Raw genomic sequence first — 27,046 nt, 5'->3', positions numbered from 1 at the left:
TGCAAATGCAAAACAAAAGGTAAATTCGTTAGGGTAAGTTTCTGTTTTATTTCAGCAGAGAAAAGCCACAAGAAATATAAGTATCGGTTTACTAGAGGTGAATTGCTTTACAACAACTAAGTTTTGTCATATTCAAAAACTGAAATCAAGTGGCACTATTTAAACGACAAGTTTTATTCAATCTTGACAAGCTTTCACATAACCGTTCTTTATCAGGTCAGATAAAGCACGCCAGCACGGTTGCGTGAAATCTTGTCAACATTAAGCAGAGTTTGTCAAAACCGCCACTTGTTTTCAGTTTAAGCCATTATGACATAGTTTTTCCAATAGTTAGCTTTTACATTGAATGAAAGGTAAACACACATTTGTGTTCAACCACTGTGATCTATCCCTCCTGAAGCTACTTTATGACCAACTATTACGGCTTGCTCAGCAAGCGTCTTGACTCGCCCCTGTCTGAGCCTGTGTAGCTCAGTTCGTAGAGCGACCGTCGAGGTATAACCCAAGGTTGTGAGTTCGAACCTCACTGCAGAATAATTTTTCCTGCTTGCATAATTGATCGACAAATTCGGTAAGTATTCAACGTCTTTCGGTATAACGATTGGCTTATCAATACATTTTTTAAACTTTAAAACAATAACTATCGGGACTCGTAGCCTATATATTAACTCCATATCTATTACCTTAAAAAAGACCACCCCCCCCCCCCCCATTTTTTTACTAAACTATTTAAAGATAAAGCAATAGGATTTCGTAATTGTAAACTATCATTCCTTACTTGTCAGGGTTGTTGAAATCGATCTCATACAATCCAGTCTTCCTCGTGTATCCGTGTTCCCACTCAAATCCGTCCAACAGATTAACGAAGAAACCTCCAACCTTGACTCCTTCTCGCTCTTGAGCTGAATATACAAAACGTGGTTAACATTCCAGCATAGCAAATTATCACTTACTGATGGTGTTCAGAACATCAATGATAAAGATTAATCTAAGTACAGAATTTAGTAAACCAAATATCAGTTTGTTTGGATGTTATGACAAATATATTTCGCTATTAAAAGCATCATCAGTATCTAAATACTTAAAAAGTGGACCATTTGCCTATAACAGTTGGTTTAAGTTTTTAATAGCGTACTTCTTGATTTATATTGTGTTATGTTTTTAGATACTAAAAAAAAGTTGAAAACCTATTAAAAAATCCTGGTAAAAAGTTTATAAATAAGTTGTTTATATAAAGTTGCAAACTCGCACAACAACAACTTAACTTGACCAACTCGGTCAAGTGCGCTTTGTAGTAGTTTTGTAGGTTACAACTTAAGTATTTACAGCAAATAGTTCACATTTTCAAGATAAATATGGATACTCAATGATACTGGCCAGCCTAGTAGTTAAAGTTGAATAAACGAATTGTTAAAGCAAAGTTAAAACTTGTTGAAAACTCCTGGTTAAAGTTGATTATATGAGTTGTTTAAATAAAGTTGAAAAACGGTTAGTTGGAAAAACTCCTGGTTAATCTAAACATGTTTAATATATCAGTTTGTTGAAATAAACTCCAAACACCATAAACAACTTACACTTCGCCAACTCGTTCAGCTGTGCTTTGTAGTAGCTTATAATTTAAGCAGTTTATTTCAACAAACTCATATATAAGTTGTTTATATAAAGTTGTATAACCCAAAACACAACAACAACTCACACTTCGCTAACTCGTTCAGCTGTGCTTTGTAGTAGCTCGTTCTGTCCCAATCGTGCAGCAACTGCGTGACGTCATCCGTAGCAAAGCCGGCGTCGTGCACCGCGATCGATGACGTCATCACAGTCGATGACGTAGATCCGGTGACGTAGCGACCGCTGACGAGGTAGAGAATACGACGGACGGCCCAGGCGACCGGGGAAAGGAATGGGTCGACCCCGAGTTGGGGCCACGTGGGGTCCTTGGAGAATGTCACATCCTGAATAGAGGATAGAGTATGTAGCATTTAGCCTACTTTGACGTCACTATACTCGTGACCGTTGTTCACTGGCGCGTGACCAAACGCAGAATAGTGCGCTTTCAACGTTTCGCAATCATTCTATTTTATACGTCTTACTAATAGCGGCTTGAATCACCGCTCCGTTTATCGTATGTACTGCTGAGATTTGTTAATATGCTCGACGGGTAACATCATACTGAGTGAAGTGTCTTTGCCTAGAGAGTACAAGAAGTTAAGGACAGGTATTCTAGCGGACTGCTCCTTTGGAGTCGGATTAAGAACTTGTAGGAGACCAGGCAGCCGTCGGCTCTCGTCTTCAGAGCCAGCAGGCTTCTTACCCCTAACTAAACACCCCGATTCGCCAAAAGTATTAGCGTCAATCCAGGAGCAAGGGCTAGTAATGGGGGTTAGGTTGTATTTTCCTGATGACTCCTTTGAGAATGTTACGCCCTTTGTATAATAAAGCATTATCCTTAATTCAGGGATAAGAGGTTAATAAAATGGGAATTTGTATTTTCATGATGGGTCCATTGAGAACGCCACATCCTTTGTAAAATAAAGCATTAGCGTCAATATGTTCGGTAGAGGGGTTATCCTCATTAATGGGTCCTTTGAGAACGTCGCTTTCTAAATAGAAAATATCTTCTAATGCCTTTCGTTATTTTTTATGGCTGTTTAACAAATTTCATCAAAACCTTGCATATTATTTATACCTTCAATGTTACAACTTACAAACTTGATCGCTATATGTCCAAAGATGAACACCTTTAATCACGACGGGTAAACCGACTCACGCAAATTTTTAGGAAACTTTTAAAAAAGTAATTCTTCTCTTATTTTCGTGCTTTCAAGCATGGATAAATTATCCAACCTCTGACATAAAACAGCCTTTTAATTTGCAAACAGGTGCCTACTTTAGTTTTAAATGTATTTCCCCCAAGGTTAAGAAAGTGTTTTGTCAACGGTAAAACAGCTGAGAAAATCTTTGCGGTGATTCTGGTAAACACTATTTCTGTTTAGTGCTACTTTGCAACAAAAATCTACTTGGTGAATCCCAATACAAACGTATTTAGGTTAGTAGTTGTGATAAATGTTGCAAGCTAACTGTACCTAACAGCCTTAAAACTACTTAACATAGCTTCACATCAATAGTATATGGCCGAGAAAAGTGTTTTGTTTTGTCGACGGTAATCAACGAAGAAGATCTGCCCAATACTTCTGGCCGAATTCCAAAATGCTAACAGTCTACAAATTCTTTAAAATCTACCTGATAATTTATTATTGCCATTGAACCTTGGAGCATAATGGTTGGAGGACATCTGATGTTGAAAATGAATAAAGAGTTATTCGAAACGTCCAAAATGATACCTACTTCTGTATGGGCTTTGATATTCTTATTAGGCCATTGAACCTATAAATCGTATTTGGAATAATACCTGGTGAAGTTATCATCTTCGGGTTTTACCAACCTACCACATTATCTTGTATTTGGAATATTACCTGGTGATCCCAGAAGTGGTTATCAAACTCCCAGTTATGTCCATGAGCAGCAAGTTGGGCAGTTCCAGGGATTACAGCAAAGTAGTCGGCCGATCCTAAAGTATAGAAAGATAGAAGGGTATTAATCACAAACAACACCCGAACATAACTTTGGAGCGCAATAACTAGAGGTTGTGGTCAGACGTAGAATGAATATCAAAGCCCATACAGAAGTATAGGTAGCATTTGTAAATGTTTAAAACACTCAATTCATTTCCAACATGGTTGATTCGAATCGGTCTAAAAATGCCATCTACTTGGGCTTTGATATTAATTGTACGTCTAACCAAACTCTACTTTTGCAATTGTATTTTGCAATAGCACGGTAAGTTTTTTTTTGATGATCAACATTTAACTTGTAAAGTTTAAACGAGATACCTTGGGTGTTTACTAACATTTTTGTTCAAAGGTAATTATGTTTTTTGCGGCGTTTTATGATATATGCACCAACTAAAATAAATCGTTTAAAGGAATTGAAGTTAGGCAAAGTAATTCTGTCGGGTTCAACTTTATCGTATAGTTTTTTTTTTACAAACAATTGCTCAACGCAAATACGTCGATTTGAAAAGCAAGATCAAAAATATCAACAAAAATCAAATACATGGGGTTTACCATTTTTATATTCATTGGCTTAATTCAACAACAATCCAGCACAACCAACAACGCAAGATAATTCAAAAACGCTCATACTCAGTGTTTTCAGTTAACAAACTTATAGGCGAGGTGAAACATAACAAAAACACGGTATAATTCGGTTACCTTTCACCATGTCTTGCTCCGCCGTGGTCAACACAACTTGGTCATACTGCTCAGCCGTGAGTTTAAGTTGTACGTAATCGACCCACACTTGTGGGTAGTTGCCAGTCACGAAGATCGACTCGGCGAACCAACCAAGACGGAACTCGGTCGCACGAAGCGCAGCTTCAACGTCGAGGGAGTTGGTGGGGTCTTTAGGCTCGTACCAGTCAGTGGATAAGGCGATTGAAACCTGCAATAATGTTAAAGTCACAGTTTTTAAAAGATACATACACATGCGTGTATAGTGCACAACATCTGTAGTCTCAAACCCTAAAGTCGTTTTTTTTTTTGACCAAAATTGGCCAAGTCGAAACAAAAGTAAGATTTGCCCGCAGTGCAACCTTTCCATTAGGTTGCCTTTAATGGGTTGGCTCAAAATTATAGTGATTTGAAAAAAAAATCGTCGATTTTTTTATATTTTTGCAAACCAGAAAAAGGCAATTTTACACAAATGTTGAAAAGCGATTGAAACCTGGGATAATGATGAACAGTGTTGGTCAAGATCGCGCATTTCTTAGACATATATTTTAGGTTACTATCTTATCTTGTTTAGCTAACAACAAAATATAAAAGCCTATTAGAAATAACAGGAACTAGGATTTTCAACTTCAAACATAACCTATAGGAAAAGGGCGAAAAGGGCATAGCTATTTCTGGTCTTACTGAGCTAGGTTATATCATAAATGTTTGCGGAACAGTGAAGTAAAGTCATTACTCTTTAATATATCAGGTTTTTAGGTCTAACCATTCTATACATAAAGGAAGACTGTTTTCCTAAAATACTGTGTTTAGATGATTTTTTTTCTTTTCATGTTTTTTCTAGAACGCTTGGTTTGATAAAAAAAATCCTTTTTCGTAGCCATTGGCTTTATTATTACAAACACACAGTTGCACAAAGTATTACTAATTAAGTTACGTGTTATTGCTGTTACCTGTAACTTACTAGTAAATTTATACATTTATAGCAGAAACGTTTATTTTATCCGAAATTTAGTATTCCCGGTTGGTCCTATGTATTTCAAACAACTTACCTTTCCTCCCTGGTCGGCCCTGTAATTTTGGTCGTAGGACGTCCACGCGGTGGCGTGCGCGAGCAGTAGGTGCTTTCCCGCCATGTAGGGGTCAAAATGGGGGTCTTGGGGTGCTGTTGTTGTAAGAAATAGGTGAGGTTAGAACGACACATAGATATAACGAGAATCGTATTTGTTTTCAATAATTCAGCATTTAATTTTTTTTCGTTTTTTATAGCTTAAGATGCTGTGTATGGGCACATGTTTTGTTGTTTTTTACTTCAATATTATGTGGTTAAAGTTGAACAGTCGTTTACTATAGAAAGTGTAGATAAATACATATATTACTAATTCCACTAGAACGATATTAATTCTTATTAACTTTTTAACAGCTCGAACGTTTGCCTTTGTGTTGTTTGTTTTTTCTATAGGTTTTCATTTATGCAATAAACAAAGTATTTTTAGGTAAAAATAGCTGCACTGAATATGTAGTGTTTGAAGGCAATAGCAGAATAATCTAGCAATGCTATTAATAAACTTACTCGAACTAAAGTACACTGACGATGCCTTTGCCGGCGAATATAGAAATATGTTACAAAGGGTTTTCCCCTAATACTAGCATTTGCCTTAGTGCTGGCATTGTAGACTATTCTGCTGCTAGGTAAAAATAGGTTCTACATTGAAGTTCACTTTAAATTATAAAAAAAATCTAATACCAAATGAAAATTGTAAGCTTTACACTTACTTGGTGGATGCAAGTCACTTCCATAGCCCTTCCATGCAACATTGTAAGGATCGTAGATTGTGATCCAATCCTTAACTTGGTCGCCGAACGTAGCGAAGCAGAAGTCAGCGTATCTATGGAATCTCTCAACGATGTTCGGGTTCACCCAACCTACATAAAGTAACATGACGTGTCGTTTGTATTGCATTATCTATAGAGGTCGCCTGAGAACATCAAAATAGGTTGATTTTCAAGAGTATGAATACGCAAAATTTCGAAAACCCCCTATTCAACAAAACAGCTGTGCAACTGATTCCCTTTGAATTTAAAAGTGAACTGTGGGATAAATTACAGTAGCAGAGGTCAGGTATTAAATTTAACAAAGTGCGTGCAATATTGAGGGCACAAACGTTAACATTCCGATACCGAAAGAAGATTGACTTTAAATCATTAAGAAACATTTAAAATAAATTTATCCAGTCCAATGGTGAATGTAAAAGTTCTCGAGCTAATTTAGACGAATAAGACAGAGTTTTTACCTCTCACTACATTTGAACTATTTCCAAAATTCCTTAACCACGAAATAAACCTGAGCCTATACAGGCAGTGACACTTGTGGCAAACTTAGTAGAAGGTAAAATTAATACTTTTTTTTCATTTTAAACCTGATACTGAGTTACAGTAAAATCTATGCATGAAAACACAATCTAAGATCTTTAAAAAAAAATATTAGTATTTATATAGAACAATGTATGGGGACCTCAAAGATTTATAGCTCTCTACAGATGTATGAGTTTGAAAAACTATAAGATTATCTAAGAGAAATCCTTCAAAAAATAAATAAAGATTTTTCCTTACCTCCGTCTTCTTGCAGAGCAAGTGGAAGATCAAAGTGGAACAACGTTACCACAGGGGTAATCTCCTTTTGCCTGAGTTCGTCCAGTACGTACATGTAGTGGGCAACTCCATCCTGGTTTGCTTGTTCATTGGCATCCATGTTTCCGTTGGGGAAGAGACGTGCCCAAGAAATGGAAAAGCTGTATTGGGAGACTCCAAGGCCTACGAGACTCTGAAAAGTTGATTTCGTTTGTTAGTTGGCTTGTATTAGTTGAGGAATTTACACATGGTTAAGCATTTATTAATCTTTGTAAATGGCCGTTTTTGTCTATTTCTAAATAGAGTAATCAGGTCGAACTATCCAAAGACAAATTTGATTGTAAATAGTTCGATAAGCTTAACCCAGAGTTAAAATTCTGTGCAAATCCGGGCACACATTTTGAATTAGGTCGCATCAGGAGACAATATAATGCAATATTCAGAATGAGTAGCATCTAATGAATTGTTAAGAGTTTTGTGATTCTTTGGGTAACAAATTAGTTTACCCGGGCAAGGAAATCGCATTTTTCTCCACATTAGGATAAAAACCGTTTTAATTTGTTTGAAACGAAAGAAAACTAAAGAAGTGCAAACCCTACTTCAATTCAGGCCGATAATTTTTAATTGGGTTGTGCGAGAAAGCAAAAGCCAAAAAACTGTTCTGAACAGGTTACAAGATGTCAAGTAGTGGAGTTAATTCTGTAACTATTCGGTTGAAGATGTGGTTTTGCATTGCAAGAATACAACGTTACGTCAGTTACCTACATAAAGGTCTCCATTAAATTTAAATATAACTATTTTTTTTACTGTCTACATGAAATACATGAAATGCGGTGGCTGATTTATTTAACAAGCAAATTAAATATCAGTGAAAACTTTTTGCTGTGTATTGTAGCATTAAGAAGCACAAAGGTTTTTTGCTTGTTGAGAAGTACAATATATTCAATTATTCTTTAATCGCTATTTGGCTGCTGAACCATATGAACATTTCGAGTCAAATAGAGAGCTGCATGAGAAAGCCTAGAGTATGTGGATTAAACACTTAATAACACAACGACGCAATGTACTTACTTGAACGTCGTATTCCACTTTGTAGTAGCTATCTGCCGCTACGTTCCCAGTGAACATGTTTGATCCATCGTCCAATACCGACTCTTGCACGTGGCTTGAAGACATGGATTCCGACACCGGGATATTTCCCGCCACTTGCGTGTAATTATCCCAGATGCTGGGACCTGGTGCGAACAAATATTTGTGAGATGTTAAACTCAAACATTACTAATTTTACCAGGGAAATTCCTCTGAAATTCTAGTTCAAAAGTTTTAAAAAATTACAGTTTATCAAAAGTAAAAAAATGGCAATATCTGTATAATTAAATGAAATAAACCTAATAACACTATTTGTTCCATCTAAATGTGGGGAGTTTTACAAAAAAACAAAAACAGTTTAGTATACCTTAATACAAACAACTCAACAACAAGTTAACCTACTTTAAAACTGAAAAATCTAAAACACACAATTTTTCACCTACAGTTGTCAAACTATTCCCCGGCGCTGTTTCACAAATTTTCAAAACATCTATATATTACCTGAAACACGTGGATTTTACAATTTAAAATACACAGTATTGGTAAAATCTACCATTGGTTTATCAAACTGCATGCGTGCCGAGGCATAGCAGTGTGCCTCTAAAGATTTTGGTGCTAAGTATTTTCTTGTAGTTAGGTAAAATAAACTAGGCAAGCATGGGCATTAGTGTGCCGCGTTTTTTTGTAGTGAGCTGTAAACCCAAAGCGTTTCACTGTTTAACAATTAAGACTCGTCCCACCTTTTCCATGTGTCTTCCAGCCTCCTTCGATTTGATAAGCAGAAGTGCCAGCTCCCCATACGAACTCGTCAACAAAGGAAGCGTAAATGAAGTCGTCTCGGTCAAGATCAGGTCTGTTAATAACAAACTACTTATTAGAGGTTGTGGAATGAGTATCTAACGATTCGGGTTTACATTGCCCCTCGTGCAACTAGCATCCGAGTACACTAGTTCACATTGCAAGACGAATATCGAGTATCTAAATACACCCGATTATTATAATTTGCGGGGTCAGACGAGTAAGCGAGTACCAGGAACATATATAGGATTTTTATTTGGAGGCATATTTTTTTTTGGTGGGGGGCATTTTTTTTCCGAGCTGACGTCACAAAGTTAGGTCACAACCTCAAGTCTTAAAGTAACATCTCAACGTGACGTCATAAAAAGTAATTTCAAAAACGCTACACAGTTTGTTTATTATGTTAGGTTTGGGTTTGGGGAGTCTACTTTCTATTTAAAAGCTATATTACAAAGACATTATCGATTCACACAAAGTGAAAAAAAACAACTTTGTTTGGTTTAAATTGTCCCCCAATTTAATAGATAATAAGGATAGGCAATACTAAACGGTTAGTTTTAGAACAACAAAGTTGCATTCCCAGTAGGGTATTGCTTTCGTTCTTGATTTAAAAGTAAAGCCCTACACGATTTACAAGTAAAGTCTTACACGATTTACAAGTAAAGTCTTACTTTTAAACATTGGATCCATTAACTGGTACTCTGTATTGGCTTTGAATTAAACATTTAAAATAAATATTAAACTGATTAAAGTATGTTTGGAAAATTTTAATCTAGTTTAAAGCGTCACATTTTCATATAAATACTTTATATAAATAGAACAAATGACAAATCAACCTAAATGATAACAGTAACTGCTTTGGAGCATAATGGTTGGAGGTAATAGGGATATGGGGAAATTCATGATGCGGAATTTCCAAAAAAAAATGCAAATCATAAATATAAACAAATTCCTAGCTACCTTGACCAGAAGTATTCCCACGGTTCAGTTGCGCTTCTCTCGTATCCGTTAAACTCGACCAGTGACTTGTAGTAAACCGACGAGTCCTTGGGTATCCGGGGTAACTCGGGGTCACTGAAGTTGACCCAGTGTAACCCGAAGCGCTCACTGTATCCCTCTGCCCACTCAAAGTTGTCCATGAGCGACCAGGCTGTGTAACCCTTGACGTTTACGTTGTCGATGTGGATTGCTACAATAGTGAAACAATGCTTGTTGGGACTTTTTACATGTAACGTTTGGCTGGGAATACTGGACATATAAAAGGTTTTGTTAGAATTTGGAGTTAGATTTTTCGAAGGTAGCCTATACGACCAGATGTTTAGGTTACAATTTTGGTGCTAAAACAGAATTAAATTTAATGCAAATATTATCTGTTTATTCCAATGGCTTGTGTAATTTGCATTCTGACTTGAAAAAAAACTATGTTTTGAGTCAATCTGAATTTGCCATTTAAACTGCAGTTTCTAATAAGTCTTAGGATAATGGTTAAACGTTGTAGTTAGATATTTCTCACGTAGTGACAATAACAAAGCCCTATACAGTTAGGTAGTATTTTGATAGTTTGGAGACCTTTATTTGTTCAACATCTTGATGCATTTAAAGATAAATTAAGCTTAGCAATCGAGGCCTTATGCTATCAAGCGCTCACCTTTGAGAACTTCGTTGATATAGTTCCGATAGTAGTTGGTTCGAATCTCATCGTCGGTGCCATCGTAGTCGTGATCCGACACGCCGTTCTCGGTGATGTAGATCTCCGGGTCATTGTAGGATCGTTTTATCCAGGTCAGTAGCTTCCTAAGGCCCCATGGAACCTGCCAGAGCCATTCGGAAGCGGAACCTGGCCACTCGGGGCACCCAGGGGTTCCACAGGCTTCCTAAATTTAAAGATGTCTTGCTATTTATTAAAATACAGTTGAATAATAAAATGGCTTTATTTATCGCCAGGGACTTAAAGATGTCAATAAAGCAAATAACATTAAACAGTGTCAACCTGGTTAACCAAATAGTATTAAGTAACATTTTGTGATGTTCGAATAAATCTTAAACAATAACGGATGGAGGTTGTAGTAAGACGTAGAATGAATATAAAAGCCTATACGGAAGTAGTTAGTTTAACATAATGAAAATAAATTCCCAACTATTTAAAACGTTTGCAAAATCCTTCCCACTTCTGCATTATTAAGCGCATAACTAAAACCTCTAGCCATACTGCTCCAAACTATTATTATTATTATTGACTGTTTTAAGATTTATGGCTCTTCAAGACTTTTTTATACTAGAAAAACCAAAATACACACATAGAAAAACGATGATTTAAACACCCTATTTAAATAAATAGTTTTAATTCTTGTGGATTAATTATTAGTCAACATCAAAGAAGAAAATACTATTTCTGACTAGCGAAATGTCGCAAACACTAATATTTTTATGTTTTTGTTATAGTTACTACAAGGAATTAGAACTTGAACCTATTGCTATTGAAATATAGCGTGTAGTGAATAGTTAACCTGGTCAGAGTCATAGGTAGGTCCTTCTTCTGGATAATAAGAGCAGGGAACAACCAGGTTGGAAGTGTAGTGGTTAAGCCCGAAAAAGTCCGACGTTCCTCTGTTCAATATCTTCTCTTCTTCAGTGAAATACGGAAGTCTTACTTCGGTGATGTTGTAGTACTCACTTCGGTTTCCAACCTGAAAAATATAGATTACACTTACTTGGTTGCCTCACGTAATACGCCCGATATAAAAAGCGACAATTGTACTGTAACCAGACTTGGACAACTAGATAATTCTAGTTCAATAATTTAGAGCAATGCGGCTAACCCAAATTCTAGTTTTTAAATTGGTTGTGTGCTCTAAGTATAGGTTTTACTATTCCTAAAACCAACCTTTAAACATGCCAAAGCAGAATTCACTTGACTTAAGTCTATTGGAATCGATTTGGGTTGAAATAAAGTGTTTACATTTAACATTTTATTTTTTAATTTAGCTATTTTCACAAGTTTTGAACTTATAACGATTGATCAAATTGTTACAAGTTGTTTTTTTGTTATTTTTTCGTTAAATATTGCTCCTAATCGGACGGGTTTAACCAACTTTAATAGTTTAACGCTTTATTTTTATATTAGTAATTTGAATTGAAGATGACTTGCTCTAATAATGACTTGACTGGGAGTTGACTTGTTATAATAATGACTTGACTGGGACTTGACTTGTTATAATAATGACTTGACTGGGACTTAACTTGTTATAATAATGACTTGACTGGGACTTGACTTGTTATAATAATGACTTGACTGGGACTTGACTCGCTATTTTTTTGAAAATACCTCACTTTAACTTAAGTTTTTGCGAATAATTTGACTTGGACTTAAGTTATTATAAAATAACTTGTTTACATCACTGTATGTATCAATCTTTCTCATAAACTAGTTGAATGTGTTAACTTACGTTCCATCGCATGATATCCGGGTAATCCCCAGATCCGAAAATAGGTTCGGCCCACCAACCGGTGAAGAATGCCAAGCTTCGTTCCTGTGGAATAAACAAGATTAGTTGCATGAAATGAAGTTTTATAACAAGTTCTGTTGATCATGTTGCATCTATGGTATGATGCATGGTAAAAAATTGTTATTTTGGATAAAAATGACGTTAACAAGATTAAGAATACAGCGTACTTTACTATTTAGACACAATGCTGAAGAAGAGACAAAACAATGAGTATGTTCATTAAAAAAAATCGCTTTTTTGTTAGAACCTTTTTTCATCAAAGGTAAAAAATATGTTTGAAACATAAATGTTCATTTTAGAGGGCATGCTTTTAAAAACTCACTTATGTGAAAAGAAACGTTTTATTAGTGATAAAACAAAGAAACTTGTATGGAGTTGATGCGCTTGTAAATTTGCCTGAGGTAAAAAATGGTGAGTTTTTGGATAAATGAACAAATTTAGTTTGGAGCTTATGCGTTTAAAAATCCGCTACAAATAAAAAAAACTGAACTTTTGAATTGAAATAAACAACTTATTATATAGCTCTAATATTACCAAAATTACTGAAATTAGACAAAGGGTTAAATTTCTGGATAAACTAAGATTTCAAAATCAGGCAACTTACTCTGGCAGCAATATGCTCTGGGTCCAACGGTGTCTGCGGCTCAACCCAGTTCGAGTTGAGTGTGATTCCAATCCGACCGTTTTGTGTGGATCTGTAGTTGTCATCGTAGGTGTGATAGGCTTGGGCGTGCGCCTTTATGATGCTGTGTGCTGCGTGGTAAACTCCAATGCCTGGACTGAATATTCCAGGGGCGAAGGCGGCGACTCCGTAACCTGACGAGAAAAGTACATATTAGAATTTTAATTATTCTTTAACGTTGGATGAAAGCATTGTCCGAAATAGGTGTTGGTACGTTTTACAATTGTCGTATTCTTCATAGGGATTGACGTTAATAATTATTTAAACTAGTAAGCATGTAAAGTTCTGTTTTAAAGTTAGGAAAGAAAATCCTGACCAGAATAAGAAAACGGCCATATTATTACTATTGTATTATTGATCGACAGATTCGGTGAGTCTGCGATGGATTTTCGGTATACTATTGATACGGAAGCCGTAATCGTGGGTCAAAAAGCAGCTTCAGAAGGGCTAGATCTCAGTTGTAAACACACATATGTGTGTGCATGTTTCATTGTATGATGATATGATACTGGCGATCCCCTTCATTATGAGCTTGCTTGTACTAACAGATTGAGCTAGCATTGGCGTATGGTTGTTTCTCGACTCGTTCCCTTCTGAGCCTGCATAGCTCAGTTGGTAGAGCGACGGTCCTGGCTTGACCGGAGGTCGTTAGTTCGAAACTCACTGCAGGCTAGTTGTTTTTCTAGCCTGCTCTGCTTGCATTATTGATCGACAGATTCGGTGAGTCTGCAATGGCTTTTCGGTGTATTATTACTATTGTGATAAAACCGACAGAATGTTTGATACAATCGCCGTGGTTTATCGAATACCAAGACGTCTATATTGATAACATAACTGATTCAAATTTTAAGTTTTGTTTTTTAAAGGACTAAATAAAAAACAATTGTCATGGAGATAGAAAAAAGTGAAAGTTGAAAACACTTCGCCTACAAAATGTAATACGCAACATTTCTATGGTTTATTCATCTCTTTATTTTTATCATAATTTACCAAAACTGTTAAACATAAGGAAATTCACTCATCAATTGAAATAATTTCTCGCCATCAGCAGCACAAGAAGAATACAAGATTTACCAACTTACCGAGTTGTGCGACAATAAAAGGCTCATTAAATGTGATCCAGAATTTCACCCTGTCGCCAAATTCCTTAAAGCAGAGGTCGGCGTAATTCTTGAACTCATCCACTATAACGCCGCTCTGATCCAGCCAACCTTCAACATTAGCTTGTAAACCCTGAAAACAAAGCGTTTCAGTAGTTTTTTACGACTTTTTATGTTATAATTATTTTATTTGTCTTTTAATGTCTCTGATGAATACTTATGCTTGTACTCTTGCGTGGTTTATTCAGATATACCGACAATGTCTTTTGCCGGCGGAATATAAATGTTGAATTAGTCTGACAGACTATTAGTTTGTCTGTATTTTTCTTAAAATGAAACATTGCAAGCTTAGAAACAAGCCTAAAATTCGAAAACTAGTTTTTATTCATTTTTAACCAAAACAAACAAACATGGTCACACAAAAAATCTACTTTATTTAGAACACGGAAAAATTGAAAATTCCACAATAAAATATTAACCACAAAAATGGGCATTAAGCAAAACTAACCTGGGGCAGAGTGTAGTAGCGATACCCGAGTACCGATACCACCCTAGTATCGAACCAGCACCGATACTACCACTTTACATCGGCTATGGCTCCGATCTGATATTATCGGACATCCATTTACGACAATATAAATTCAACCAAAAAATTTACCACTAAGCAAAACTAACCTGAGGAAGATCCCAATGATAAAGTGTAACCATCGGTTGAATGCCATTCGCCAGCAATTCATCGATGAGGTTGTTGTAGTAATCGATTCCGCGTTGTTCGGTTCCATTAGCCAAGTAACCGGTTGGAATGAGTCGAGTCCAGGCGATTGAGAAACGGTAATATCCTACTGAGAGGTTCTTTAGAAGCTGAACGTCCGTCTGTAAGACACCAAAACGTTATAAATGTTGGAGTAATATGTTTTTCTAAGACGTGGATGCGAAATCATAAAACACTTCTGACGAGCTATGAATCGTTGTATTAATTTGGTGTGTAATATAACCAACTAAAGTAATTTAGCAAAACTTTAACTTGTATAAGTATGTTCCTAGCGTGTTAATAACGTTATAAAAATGATCAACACAAAAAGCTAAAAAGGCGATTCCAACACCAAACTAACAATACCACCTGACTTTGCATTTATTACGAATAAAAAAGCAACTCTTTGTATGTTTATGAATTTAAAGTCTTGTTTTTATATTTATTACAACACCAGATAACCTTGTATTAACAACTATAGCTTTGTGTTAATCTTTAGTTGAAATACCAACCTATATTGTTTTTTTGGTTTGTTCCCAGCGAACTATCTTTGTATTTATGTTAATGTGCAGCAATTTACCAGGTACGTTTTATTTACACCAACTAGCCGCGTACTTATGTTGACAGAAAATACCACCCAAATCAACTTGTATTTAAGTTGACTGCGAATCAAAACTCATTTTTTTATAAGAGCAACTTTCTTAATACTCGATTTTGTGTTTATACGTTATAGCAACTAACTTGTATTGATGTATATTGTAATACCAACTTACCTTGTACTTATGATAGCTGTCACAAGCCACGTCTCCTGTATCATTGTTGTGGGCATTCCCCTCTCGGGTGAATTTATCCCAGATGCTTTCACCCTTTCCATCCTCGTTCCAAGCCCCCTCGATCTGGTATGATGACGTGGCAGATGACCAGGCGAAATCTACAAACAATGACGTCACGAATTTGACCTTAATCGGAACACGAATAAATAATTAGGATATAAGAATTATTTTGGAATACTTCCTTTTAAGCTGTTTTTATGGATTGGGAAATTTGATTTCTATGAATATCTAACGTAGATGTAGTACGTACAAAAATTAAACATATATAGAGCTAAAATTGTATCTAACTATGTTTTATGAGAAAGATCAGATTCTATATTCCTTGTTTTGGACTTTGATTTGTTAGAATAGTTATAAAAGAGTTGGCATTTTATCTTTTCCGCGTTTAAGACTGTTACAACTTGAAGTTTGTGACTATTCAATATTTAAATCCAGAATGAAACTAAAAGTTTTTATGTATGCTTCACAAAAAAACACCCAGGTCCCTAGAAAAATCAACTTTATTTAAAACAGTGAAATGAAAAAAATCCTTCAGTCAAACTACATATTATATTAATGTATAAGCCCACATCAATCAAATGTGATGAAAAGTGACTTGGCCTTGAAAGTTTTGCAGAAAGGTAGCAGACAATACATTACACGCAAAATCTAAACTACCATGACATATTATACTGCAAATTCGTAATGGTGTTAGTTGATTATGTATTACTTTTACAAGTTTTCGAAAACCTTGCCCACGTTGGACTGTCTGTGCCGAACCGTCTTACGTTTAAACAAAATCTCTTAATCTTTAGTGCAATCGCGAAATCTCTACAACATTTTACGCATCCCTGTATTAGGACGACCTACAGTCCAAATCATTCAAGCCAAGGAGTCAAGTACATCAAAACAAAAAACGGTACCGTCTGGAAATTTCCCGTATAGGAAGTTGTCCCTGTCATCTGTACGTGGACATTGACTCCTGTCGGCGTTATGGCCGTTTTCGCGAACAAGGTCGGCGTAGAACCAAGCCGACTGCTTGGCCGTTCGTGTTTGGTCGGTTGGGTCGACCCTGTACATCCCGTGACGCTCGGTGTAACCTTAATTGTTGAAAGAGGACAGAGAAGGGTTGTTTTACTTGGTGGCGTTATTGCTACTAAACGTTTAACTCAGTGGTTCTCAACCTTTTTTTCACCGCGTACCACCTCGAGGTTCTATGATCTTGTTGCGTACCAAGAAATTATCGAAAAACTCAACTTTACTCAAAATGTATATTGGATTATTAACAGGGGCGGATTAGCTAATTAGTTAGCCCCGAAATTTTCACTAATCTTGAAAAAGTTTCCGTTTTTTAACTTGCAAGATACCGATAGTCAAGTTTTGTGATTCTTTGTTGTTTTTCTATGATGTCATAAAATAAATTTGCATAGATGTTTCGGAAAGATAATAATTCCTATCATTGATGAATCATAAAATATTTAACTATGTATAGTTTATTACAATAGAAAAAATGCTAAACTTTTTCGTAAAACTGTAATTTTATTTAAAAACATACTGCGTACCACCCAAAATTACTTCGCGTACCACTAGTGGTACGCGTACCACAGGTTGAGAACCACTGGTTCAACTGAAGAATACTAGTATGCTTAACGTTGGACTAAAGTTTACATATGCACGTATAATAATAAACGCCCGTATTTAGACGTAGCGGTAATACCAAAGCCCATACAGAATGATAGTATTTTGTGAACGTTTTAAATAAATCATAAGATAATGGATGGATTTTGCATCAATCTCATTCAGGAGTATTGGTAAGCTGTTACTCACGAGATTATATTGCCGTAAAAAGTCGCATTTAAACTCAACAAGTTGTCAAGATACTGAGGAATCTCTAAACACGAATAAATAGACAATATTGTTGAATCCGGAATGTAAGTGGTAAGTGAATGTAAATGTAAGTTTGTTAGAACAGAGTAATTTGTGCTAATTAGTTTGAGCCTAAACGAAATATTTGGATTACCAGCTGGTTTCAAAAGATTTGCTGAAATGTTCAGGTAACATTAAGCTTTATTGAACCCCTAGTAAATCATCAACTAATTAAATATGAAAGGGCTTTTTCTTTCCAAAAACAGCTTGTGGGAAAAAAATAAGCAACTAAAACGCAATTTGTTTTATGAAAAGTCAAATCCACCGCCCTGAAGTTACATATAGAGTTGTTAGCCCGAAAAATCAGTGTCGCAATAATGTAAAAACCTCTAACTAAGAAAAGAAAGGGAAGTTAAATTATCACCTGACAGCCATTCAAATCCATCCATGAGTGACGTGGCGTAGTAACCTCTGACGTCAACATTGTCAAGTTGGATCGCTTTAAGGACCTCGTTGGTGTAAAGTCGAATAAACTCGATACGATCTTGGTCGTTTAAGCCAACGTCCCTCCACCTGTTGCGAAGCAAAAACTGTTTATTTAAGAAGTCAGTGACGTTCAACCTTTCATGCATTGTGGTGTGACGTCATTCTCGGGTAGGGGTATTATTTTAATAAAGAGGTAGTAACGCATACGGCCTGTAACATATATAGCGATAAACGGTCAGTAAATGGAAATTTAACATAACTCCAAAATTTTTTAAAGCCGCGTGGTATAAGCTATTTGAAAAGCCACCACTAACAAACTAAACCGCAAATTTAATAAAAAATATTCGAAGACACATTTAAAGTTTATAATCACATTGTAAGCAACTCTGCAATAATGCAAAGTCAATTATTAGGATAAAATTTGTAAACTTGATAAACATGGTTTGTGGCCCCCTCTACAAAAGCTATCAACAATTTAAACGACCCAAGGAAGGTATATGATGTAATAGGGAAAGCGCAATTTTGACCTTGCTGTTTTCAGACGCTTTGACAGTCTATTTTTGGTAAAATTTATCAAAAGAAGAAATAAAAAAAAAATATTGCACTGAAGGATTATCAAATAAGTTTGTTACCTCGTGATGGGATTTTGAGGTGCTGTGCAGTCTCCTGTGATCGACCACTTGTTTGCTTCGCTCAAACCGTTGCCAGTAACGAATATTGGACGGTCACCGTAGTTTTCTGTAATAAATGAATAGAATTTGTTCACAACAATCAGGTAAACTACAATATATTTATAACCGGGTGTTGCTCATCCAGCAGTTTCATTATAAACAAATCGACAGAATCTGTCTTTCAAGATATGCCATTATCCTGATAAAGGCGTCTTGTATAGGACATCGAAACGTCGATTGATTATATTAAACTGCTGGATGAGCATACTCGGTTATACATTATGCCTGACAGCAATAGCTTATTTTACAATATTTTTCTTGAACAATGGCATTATTCCGATTTTTAAAACTTGAACTGAATCATAAATCACAGATAAATCTAATGTATGACATGCAAGCAAGCGAATTTGTAAACATTTTATTTAAAAAATTGAGTATATATGTAAATACTTTCCCTTGAGGGATATAATAAATGGCTCGAAGCTAGTCAATAGTTTAATATTTTACAACAATCGTCAGTTATATTTGTGTGAAAAATAAAATAGAAAATTGCAACAAAAGGAACTGAATGTCCAGGGCGCATAAAGCATAATAGTCAATTTGATATTCATCAATTTTCGCAGGCTAAAAAACGTTCAATTCTTCGTACCTTTAATCCACCCGAGAATCCTTCGCATTCCCCAGGGAACAACGTACTGGTCAGTAGTCCCGGTCTGCTGCCAAGTCCAGTCGTACGTTAGAAGGGTGTCCGAGTCGCCGGCGAAACTGGGCGGAGGCACTAAAATAATATATAACAACGGAATAACATCACTGGCTAATGTCGAGCAAAAAACGAATTTCGAGTTACCGGATCGTGAGGTGACGAATTTGTTGGAAGTTTAGTCACTTCAATATTTTAATAAAATTTATACAAATGTGCCCGAGGATACCAAAACAAAAGTCCTTTTACAGCTTTTATGGCCAATGTAACGATATAATAAGTAAGTACTATAGTTAGTAAGCATAATTTAAAAAAATAATTACACATTTTATAAACAATAACTTAAAGCATTAACATTTGCAAAATTCATGTTTTTTTGTTTCATGCTTATATTCTGTAGCGCCATTATTTCCAACCTTTTGATTTATTTTAACGAAACATACCTTAAAAAATGAGCAAGGTTTAAAATTTAATGTTGAGTGTTTGACACAGCTTTAAAAAAATGCACCTTACCTATCAGAACGGTACCAAATCAAAGTTTTATAGTCAATCTAAGATTATTCCAAACGTTTTCAAGTGTCGATTATAAACTGAAAGTGTGATAAAAACAAGTAAATTTATCAACTGTGCAAATATAAAGTCGAGTTGGACTAAACTAGTTCTAAACGAAAAGACTTTTTATAAAGCTAATTATATGTTTTGTATTTTTCTTTAAACAACAAACAAGCTAAGTAAATTTAACAACAAACTGTTATGTCCGGCCAGCGATCTTTAATCGTTACAGTAATCCGTTTGTTGAACCCTTTTCCTAATTCGACTTACCTTCGTCATCACGTTCTTGCTGGTTTCTCGGTAGCAGCCCCAGTCTGTTCATTTCGTCCCAAAGCCATGACCACTGGTCATCTGGTCTGACCGTCTCGTTTGTGCACACGGAACCAACGAATGGAGCCGTCATGTTGCCGTAAATGTCCGACTCGCCAACGTACCAGGTTGTAAAGTGGTTCACCGCGATAAAGTCGACCGTACCTGTTTTTTTGTTTTTTTTGAAGGATGTTACTTTGTGACAGTTAGATCAAGAAACATTGTCATTATTTTATCTGAAAATGTCATAATATTTAGCACTTATTAAATAGTATTCAATGATATGGTACTGTGGATCCCCTTCAATGAGGTTGCTTGTACTAACAGATTGAGCAAGCATTGGCGCATGGTTGTTTATCGACTCGTTCCCTTCTGAGCCCGCATAGCTCAGTTGGTAGAGCGACGGTCCCGGCTTGACCGGAGGTTGAGAGTTCGAACCTCACTGCAGGCTAGTTGTTTTTCTAGTCTGCTCTGCTTGCATCATACATCGACAGATTTGATGAAGTCTGCGATGGCTTTCGGTGTACTAATTAAATAGTATTTAGCACTAATTAAATAGTATTTAGAAAAGTCGAAAAATGTGGTATCGGGACTTCAAAATAAATCAATTAGGGATCTTGTGTACAGTTAGCTCAAGAAGCATTAACATTGTTTTAGATGAAAAATGTATTTATCCGAGTAGGTAGCATTTTGATTAAATAGTTTTTAGCTATTAAATAGTTTTTAGAAACGAAAATTGCAACGTTTGAGCATAATAGCTGGAGATTGCAGTTATACATGGAATGAACATGAAAGCCCATATACAGAAGTAGGTAGCATTTTGATTTTTGAACGTATTGAATAACTCGTAAATGTTTGAAGGTTGTAGTTAGACGTAGAATGAATATTAAATCTCATACAGAAGTAGCTAGCATTTTGTGAACGTTTTGAATAAATCTTAAGATAATGGCTGGAGGTTGAAGTTAGACATGGAATGAACATCAAAGCCCATATAGAGAACTAGGTAGCATTTTGTGAACACTTACAATAATTTTTAAGACAAATGCTGAGGGTTTTAGTTGGATGTAGAATGTATATCGAAGCCTATACAGAAGTAGGACGCATTTGGTGAACGTTTCAAATAAATAATTGTAATTTACAACAATTTTATTCTATCGCCTGGAATTGAAGTTTTTCGACACGGACCTTTTTTAACTTAAGTAGGTCAATTACATTAACAGGGTAAACTAAAATATTTTGTGAAGCACCGCTCTTTTATAGGATAAGTATGAATTATCGAGATTTTAAAGCAGACCGTCAAACTTTGTTTACCTCTGCCTTTATTTGCGTCATTTAATCTATACAACGCGTTGCCTAGCAGAGTTACGACTTTACCTCTGATCGAATCCTTTTGTTGTTGCGTGAACACCGGTAACCTTGACTGTGACCTTCCTTCCAGCATGCTCTTGCTCGCAATGCGCTCTTTCATTTCAGCAGGGTAATCCCCTGAAGTAAGAGGACCCAAGAACCAGCCGAGAGACCACTGAAAAATTAACATAACTGCTCTAAATACGTCAATTTTAGTGCTATTATACCGGTTTTAGACTTTTTACCACCTTTTTACTGCATTTAGATTTTTCGGGGTTGCCCACTGGTTAACATGGTTAGATTTATTACGATTTGTCCGTAGCAAGACCGCTGCACGAAAAAGGACATGAGGTTTCTAAATACGCATACGTCAATTTTATGTGCTCATATAAAGGTTTCAGACTTTTACTACTTTTTAAAATAAAGCACGTGACAAAATAAGTGACAACATAAGATAAATAAAACATCATAAAGCATACAGAAGTGAGCAATATTTTGTGAATGAATGTTTATTCATTTCAAACATTATCTAGAAAACACATTTAAGTGATTATGCTGAATATAAAAGATTGGTCGAACATCGGGCTATCACTACGCCGGACACAAAAGGTATATATTTATCGTTAACGTTCTACTAAATTTACCTGCATGTATCTATTAGCGGCGTCCACGTCTCTCTGATGCAATCCATCGAATGGTTCGCCCCAAGCCGAATCAATTGATATTGAGATCTGCAACAAATCCAAGTGTGTTAGAAAGCTAGCGTAACATAAATTCTGCTTTACTGTTGAGCAAAAGAGTTTGTCAAACCGGTCTGTTACTTTGCGGGCTTAATTGTTTTCAAAGGGTAGGCCTACGGGATCGCTACCAATTAAAAAAACTTGGTTCTGAAGCAAAATTAAACGGAAATCAAACTGATAAGACGCCATTCGTAAATGTGTTATGCAATACAAAAACAGACAGATCTCTTGTTTAGTTGAGATGCGGGTCAGCAAAATCGACTAGTAAACTTTGAGGAACAGGTTGTGTGAGAATTTCGAAAAAAAGGGATTTAAATACAGTGTACATTTTTATAAACAAAAAATAAATAAATACATAAATAAACAAAGAAACTATACGTAGTTGTTCAAATAGATTTTGCATTGACCTAGTTGAAATACTAAAAAATACAGTTTTGAAGAGGGTATGGCCATGTGCACCCCTGGATCACTCCCCCCTCCACGTAGACACTTTAGTTCGATCAATGGCGACCCGGGATCCACTGATGGTAGTGATATATTTTCCCTACCCTTCCATTTTGTTTCCCACGGTAGTTGACGTCGTAGAGGGTCCAAGCATTTGCGTGCGCCAAAATCATGTGATGGCCCACTTCGTAAGCTGTTACGCCTTGACCCTGTGAACATATATATTAAAAAATTAGACAAACTTAATGACTTGATTTAATTTTTTTATGATTATGACTGTGACTTGACTTGTTTTTTTTGGCAAAATATGACTTAAAGTTAGGTCTTTGTTTGAATGACTGTCACAGTTAGGGCTAAATACTGCCGGACAGTTTAGGGAGCAAACCTTCTGTAATTAAAGACTTTAAATCTGCTAGTACAACCCTGACTACAAACCCTCTATTCAGTTTATTATTAGTAAGGCTACAAACTACTGTAGAGTTAAGGTTACAACAACTGTACAGTTAAGGCTACAAACCGCTGTACAGTTAAGGCTACAAACTACAGTACAGTTAAGGTTACAACAACTGTACAGTTAAGGCTACAAACTACTGTACAGTTAAGGCTACAAACAACTGTACAGTTAAGGCTACAAACCTGTTGTTGTGGTGGGAATTCCCCTGTGTCATAACCTTTAACTGCTTCTGTGTTCGGTCCACTCATTGTTATCCAGGTTTTCACACGATCACCAAACCTTGAACAAAAACAGTTTAATTTAAATATTAGACTTTGGAAAATTACTAAAAATTGCAATTTTATCTGGCACCACAGCTTACGGTATGCAATTAATACAGTCTTAAGTAGGTGTTTTATTTCTATTTTTTTATGGTTTGCACTACTACCCAAAAGTCACCGACATGTTATGTAAGATTTAACAGCATTTTAATGACAAGTATGCAATGTTCAAACGCCAAGGAGAAAAATCAATTTAGCTTACGTTTGGAAGCAGAAATCCGCGTAGACAACAAAGTCTCCAATGCTGTTGGCGCTAACCCAACCGCCATAATCATCTTGAAGTTGCTATAAAACAAAACATTTCATAAAAAGGTCAATTGTCTTTGCGCTACGTTGGTTGCCCGTGGAAAATTGTAAAAGAGAAAGAATTACACGTACTAAAATTTAATCACCAGCTTAAGTATTTAACTATTTGAAAAAGATTACAGTGATTGAAAGCAAATATTTTCACTAAATAGTTTTGAATAAAAATTGGGTTATTTGTGTAAATTTGCGAACGAAAAACAATTTTCGTGCTATATATAGCATTTTTGGAATTTTTAGTCGAGTTATTGTTCATAATCCGGTGAATTTACCAATTTTAATAGTTTAACGTTTTATTTTAATGTCAATTGACTTGAAATTGAGTTGGGCAACTGAAAACTTAGACTGGGAGTGGGACTTGAATCATTTCGAAAAAAATTGTTTAGAACATTTTACATTGTTAAACTAGATCCCGGTTAATTGCGATTGCAGTTCAACTTACCTGTGGCATATCCCAGTGGTAAAGAGTAACAATAGGCCTTATACCATTTGCAAGCAGACCGTCGATTAACTTGTTGTAATAAGCAACACCTTCTGCGTTGATATTGCTAGTACGTCCGTTTGGAAGTATTCGGGACCAAGACAGGGAAAAACTGTAGTCTGAAACCTGGAAAAATATTGCATAATGATGTTAGTTAAGGTTTTGTACAGTTTTTTCTTTGTATTACCTTTAAATGACTAAGTAAATTTGCGGTGTTTTTAAATTAACACATGTTATACATCGGGAACCATCGAAAAACTATCTAAAACTGGTTATAATTGCGTAGAAGTAAGTTTAAATGGGCTTAAATAAAGTCAAGTAAAATTAAAAGATTTTATAAATGAAATAGTGATAATTTATAAATGTAATACTGGAAATTAACTTGTAGTCCGAGCTTTGCAAAAAGATGTGAGAAACTTTTGACAAACTTCCCTAGCTAAATGCGAATTAACATGTTTTATATGGTAATATTTGGATGCCCGATAATATCGAATCGGAGCCAATGCCCGATACCACGTGCTAGTATCGGTGGGCTGCTGGTCCGATACTAGGGTGGTATCGCTGCCGATACGATACCAAATTAATCAGCTAATTTTAGCCAAGATTTGTCATCCAAAGCAGCTGATAAAAGTATAGTAAAAAAAATAATATGTAGAAATGTATTAGTAGTAATTACATATGTGCTTGCTCGTTTTTATATAGTGTATACTATTTTAAAATATTTCCCCATTGATTTTTTGCTAAGTTTTGTTTGTCTAAATGCAGAATCAAAGTTAGCAATATTTCGCTCTACGGGTGTTACACTTTACTGTCCTTTCTGTACAATTTCTGTGCTTTTAACATATTTAGCGTTTTTGTTGCATGTTTGTTGCCCGAAACTCAAAAATAAAGATAAACAAACATGATAGATACGAGCAGTGACGATTGGTATGCAGTAAAAGGTGATTTTAACCATGTAATACTATAGTTACCCTGAGTTCTTTGATGATTCTTATGTCGTCCTCCACTCTGTTGTAGCTATCCGAAGCGAGATTTCCAGTGGATCCATCGTCGATTGGACTTATCACCTTGTTAGTGAAGTCATCCCAAATACTTGCGCCCTTGCCATCCGTGTTCCATGCTCCTTCAACCTGAAGGCAATTCGAATGAACAGTGGTTCAAAGGCATCAAAAAGACATAAAACGTGCACGTATTTTCCGGTTTGATAGATATGTAATTCAAACGGTTTAAAAAACAAAAATACAGTTTTCACTTGAGGTAATTTTCATTAAGTGAATCGACAAGTAACTAAAAGAGCTTAAGAATGACATAGTTATTCATCAGAAAATTAACGAATAAACACAGAACGTTTCGTAATGTACAACCTAAGTCGAGACATTTACATTAAAAACTTGCACAGTTTAAGTTATAAGAAAAAAAATGAACATATATCCTTAAAAGGATGTATTACCTGATAAGCGTAGGTGGTCGTTCCCCATGCAAAGGTGTTAGGAAACTTTCCAAAGAAAAAGTTTTCGTGTTCTGGTTTCGTGAATGCTTTGGTGGAAATCATGTTGGCGTACCTTAAAAATAAAAATACCATCTTAATTGGTGATTTTATTCTGCAACTTTAAGACACACCCTCAATTTACAAACTTAGAAATCACTTTTATATAGAAGACTGACCAAGCATAAATAACATTCATTGTAACGCACAGTGACCATAAATGACCCATGTCACGAGGAGAGCTATATTGGGTATCCTGAAGGCAACCAAATAAGCGTTTTTTCGTTTCTGTTGGCCGTCTTCTGGTATGTTTTGTTGCTATACGACAGGGCCTCTCAACCTAGGGGTCGTGACCCTGAAGGGGATAGCACAATGAGTTCAAGGGGTCGCGATTAAGTCAGTTTAATTTTTATACAAAGCGTTACATCTAGAAAATCGTTTTTGTTCTGTTTGATATTCTAATGGCAAGCGTAATGTAAAACCAAATCCATAAAACGCACATTACTTCAACAAATACGTACCAAAGCAGACAACAAGAAATGTTATGTTTTAAACTGTTAAACCTAGGGGTGGCGTAAAATTTTCATAAATTAAAAAGAGGTCACAGAATGAAAAGTTTGAGAAGTCCTGCTATACAATATTTTTGAAAACAAAAAAAGTTTTAAGCACCTACCAGTTAGTCCCAGTTTAGATTATATACCACAAATTTGGGTCATGGCCAAAACAAGTCAAGTACATCTTACCTAATTCACTTGAAACTATTGACCAGCAAATAGAAAGCTTATTGCTTAAGTTGGCCTATTACTGACCTTTAAGCGGTCAGTTTTCATCCTATACAATATTTTTGTGTTTCAAGCCCATGCCGGTCTGCATACCAGCTTAAACTCCATACCAACTTAGTTTTTTTTTTTTTTTTTAATATGGACCAGCAAATGAGCTAAATATCGCTTTCAGGTCAGTTTACAAAATTTTCGAAAACAAATTGCACAAGAGTGTTAACACATACCAGTCTGCAGTTCTCTTCTTGTGTCGTCCCCTTTCTTCGTCTTCAAAATCAACATAGTAGATTCCAAACTTTGGAACGTAGCCCGAAGCCCACTCGAAGTTGTCCATCAAACTCCAAGCACAATAACCCCGAACGTCAACCCCGTCCAACTGGATAGCTGCATACACGAATAAGAGGTGAAAACAATTTAATTTCTAAGCATAATGGTTCGAGGTTGTAGTAA

At 35.8% G+C, this 27,046-nt stretch overlaps 1 protein-coding gene across 1 annotated transcript in view; it reads right to left on the bottom strand.

The window, feature by feature from the left end:
• The window catches only part of LOC146141170 (uncharacterized), a 65,134-nt gene that overhangs the window by 25,232 nt on the left and 12,856 nt on the right, over positions 1-27,046 (bottom strand). Inside the window, exons 6-36 of the mRNA XM_083392830.1 lie at positions 26,824-26,980; positions 25,782-25,893; positions 25,303-25,461; positions 24,293-24,457; positions 23,750-23,832; positions 23,410-23,506; positions 22,878-22,982; positions 22,234-22,320; positions 21,617-21,764; positions 20,204-20,407; positions 19,331-19,459; positions 18,643-18,748; positions 17,949-18,097; positions 16,582-16,758; positions 15,620-15,777; positions 14,771-14,968; positions 14,078-14,228; positions 12,918-13,129; positions 12,254-12,337; positions 11,315-11,494; positions 10,456-10,681; positions 9,768-9,996; positions 8,750-8,862; positions 7,992-8,155; positions 6,903-7,113; positions 6,060-6,215; positions 5,342-5,454; positions 4,272-4,500; positions 3,474-3,568; positions 1,697-1,952; positions 779-902 (exon numbers count right to left, since the gene is read on the bottom strand). Of these exons, the coding sequence (XP_083248956.1) occupies positions 779-902; positions 1,697-1,952; positions 3,474-3,568; positions 4,272-4,500; positions 5,342-5,454; positions 6,060-6,215; positions 6,903-7,113; positions 7,992-8,155; positions 8,750-8,862; positions 9,768-9,996; positions 10,456-10,681; positions 11,315-11,494; positions 12,254-12,337; positions 12,918-13,129; positions 14,078-14,228; positions 14,771-14,968; positions 15,620-15,777; positions 16,582-16,758; positions 17,949-18,097; positions 18,643-18,748; positions 19,331-19,459; positions 20,204-20,407; positions 21,617-21,764; positions 22,234-22,320; positions 22,878-22,982; positions 23,410-23,506; positions 23,750-23,832; positions 24,293-24,457; positions 25,303-25,461; positions 25,782-25,893; positions 26,824-26,980 (4,777 nt within the window). The remainder of the gene's footprint in view (positions 1-778; positions 903-1,696; positions 1,953-3,473; positions 3,569-4,271; positions 4,501-5,341; positions 5,455-6,059; positions 6,216-6,902; positions 7,114-7,991; positions 8,156-8,749; positions 8,863-9,767; positions 9,997-10,455; positions 10,682-11,314; positions 11,495-12,253; positions 12,338-12,917; positions 13,130-14,077; positions 14,229-14,770; positions 14,969-15,619; positions 15,778-16,581; positions 16,759-17,948; positions 18,098-18,642; positions 18,749-19,330; positions 19,460-20,203; positions 20,408-21,616; positions 21,765-22,233; positions 22,321-22,877; positions 22,983-23,409; positions 23,507-23,749; positions 23,833-24,292; positions 24,458-25,302; positions 25,462-25,781; positions 25,894-26,823; positions 26,981-27,046) is intronic.

This window comes from Ascidiella aspersa, chromosome 6 (genome assembly GCF_963924565.1).
Source record: "Ascidiella aspersa chromosome 6, kaAscAspe10.2, whole genome shotgun sequence".
Lineage (NCBI taxonomy): Eukaryota > Metazoa > Chordata > Ascidiacea > Phlebobranchia > Ascidiidae > Ascidiella > Ascidiella aspersa.
Note: the sequence above shows the minus strand (reverse complement) of the source record. Positions and strands in the feature narration are given on the sequence as shown.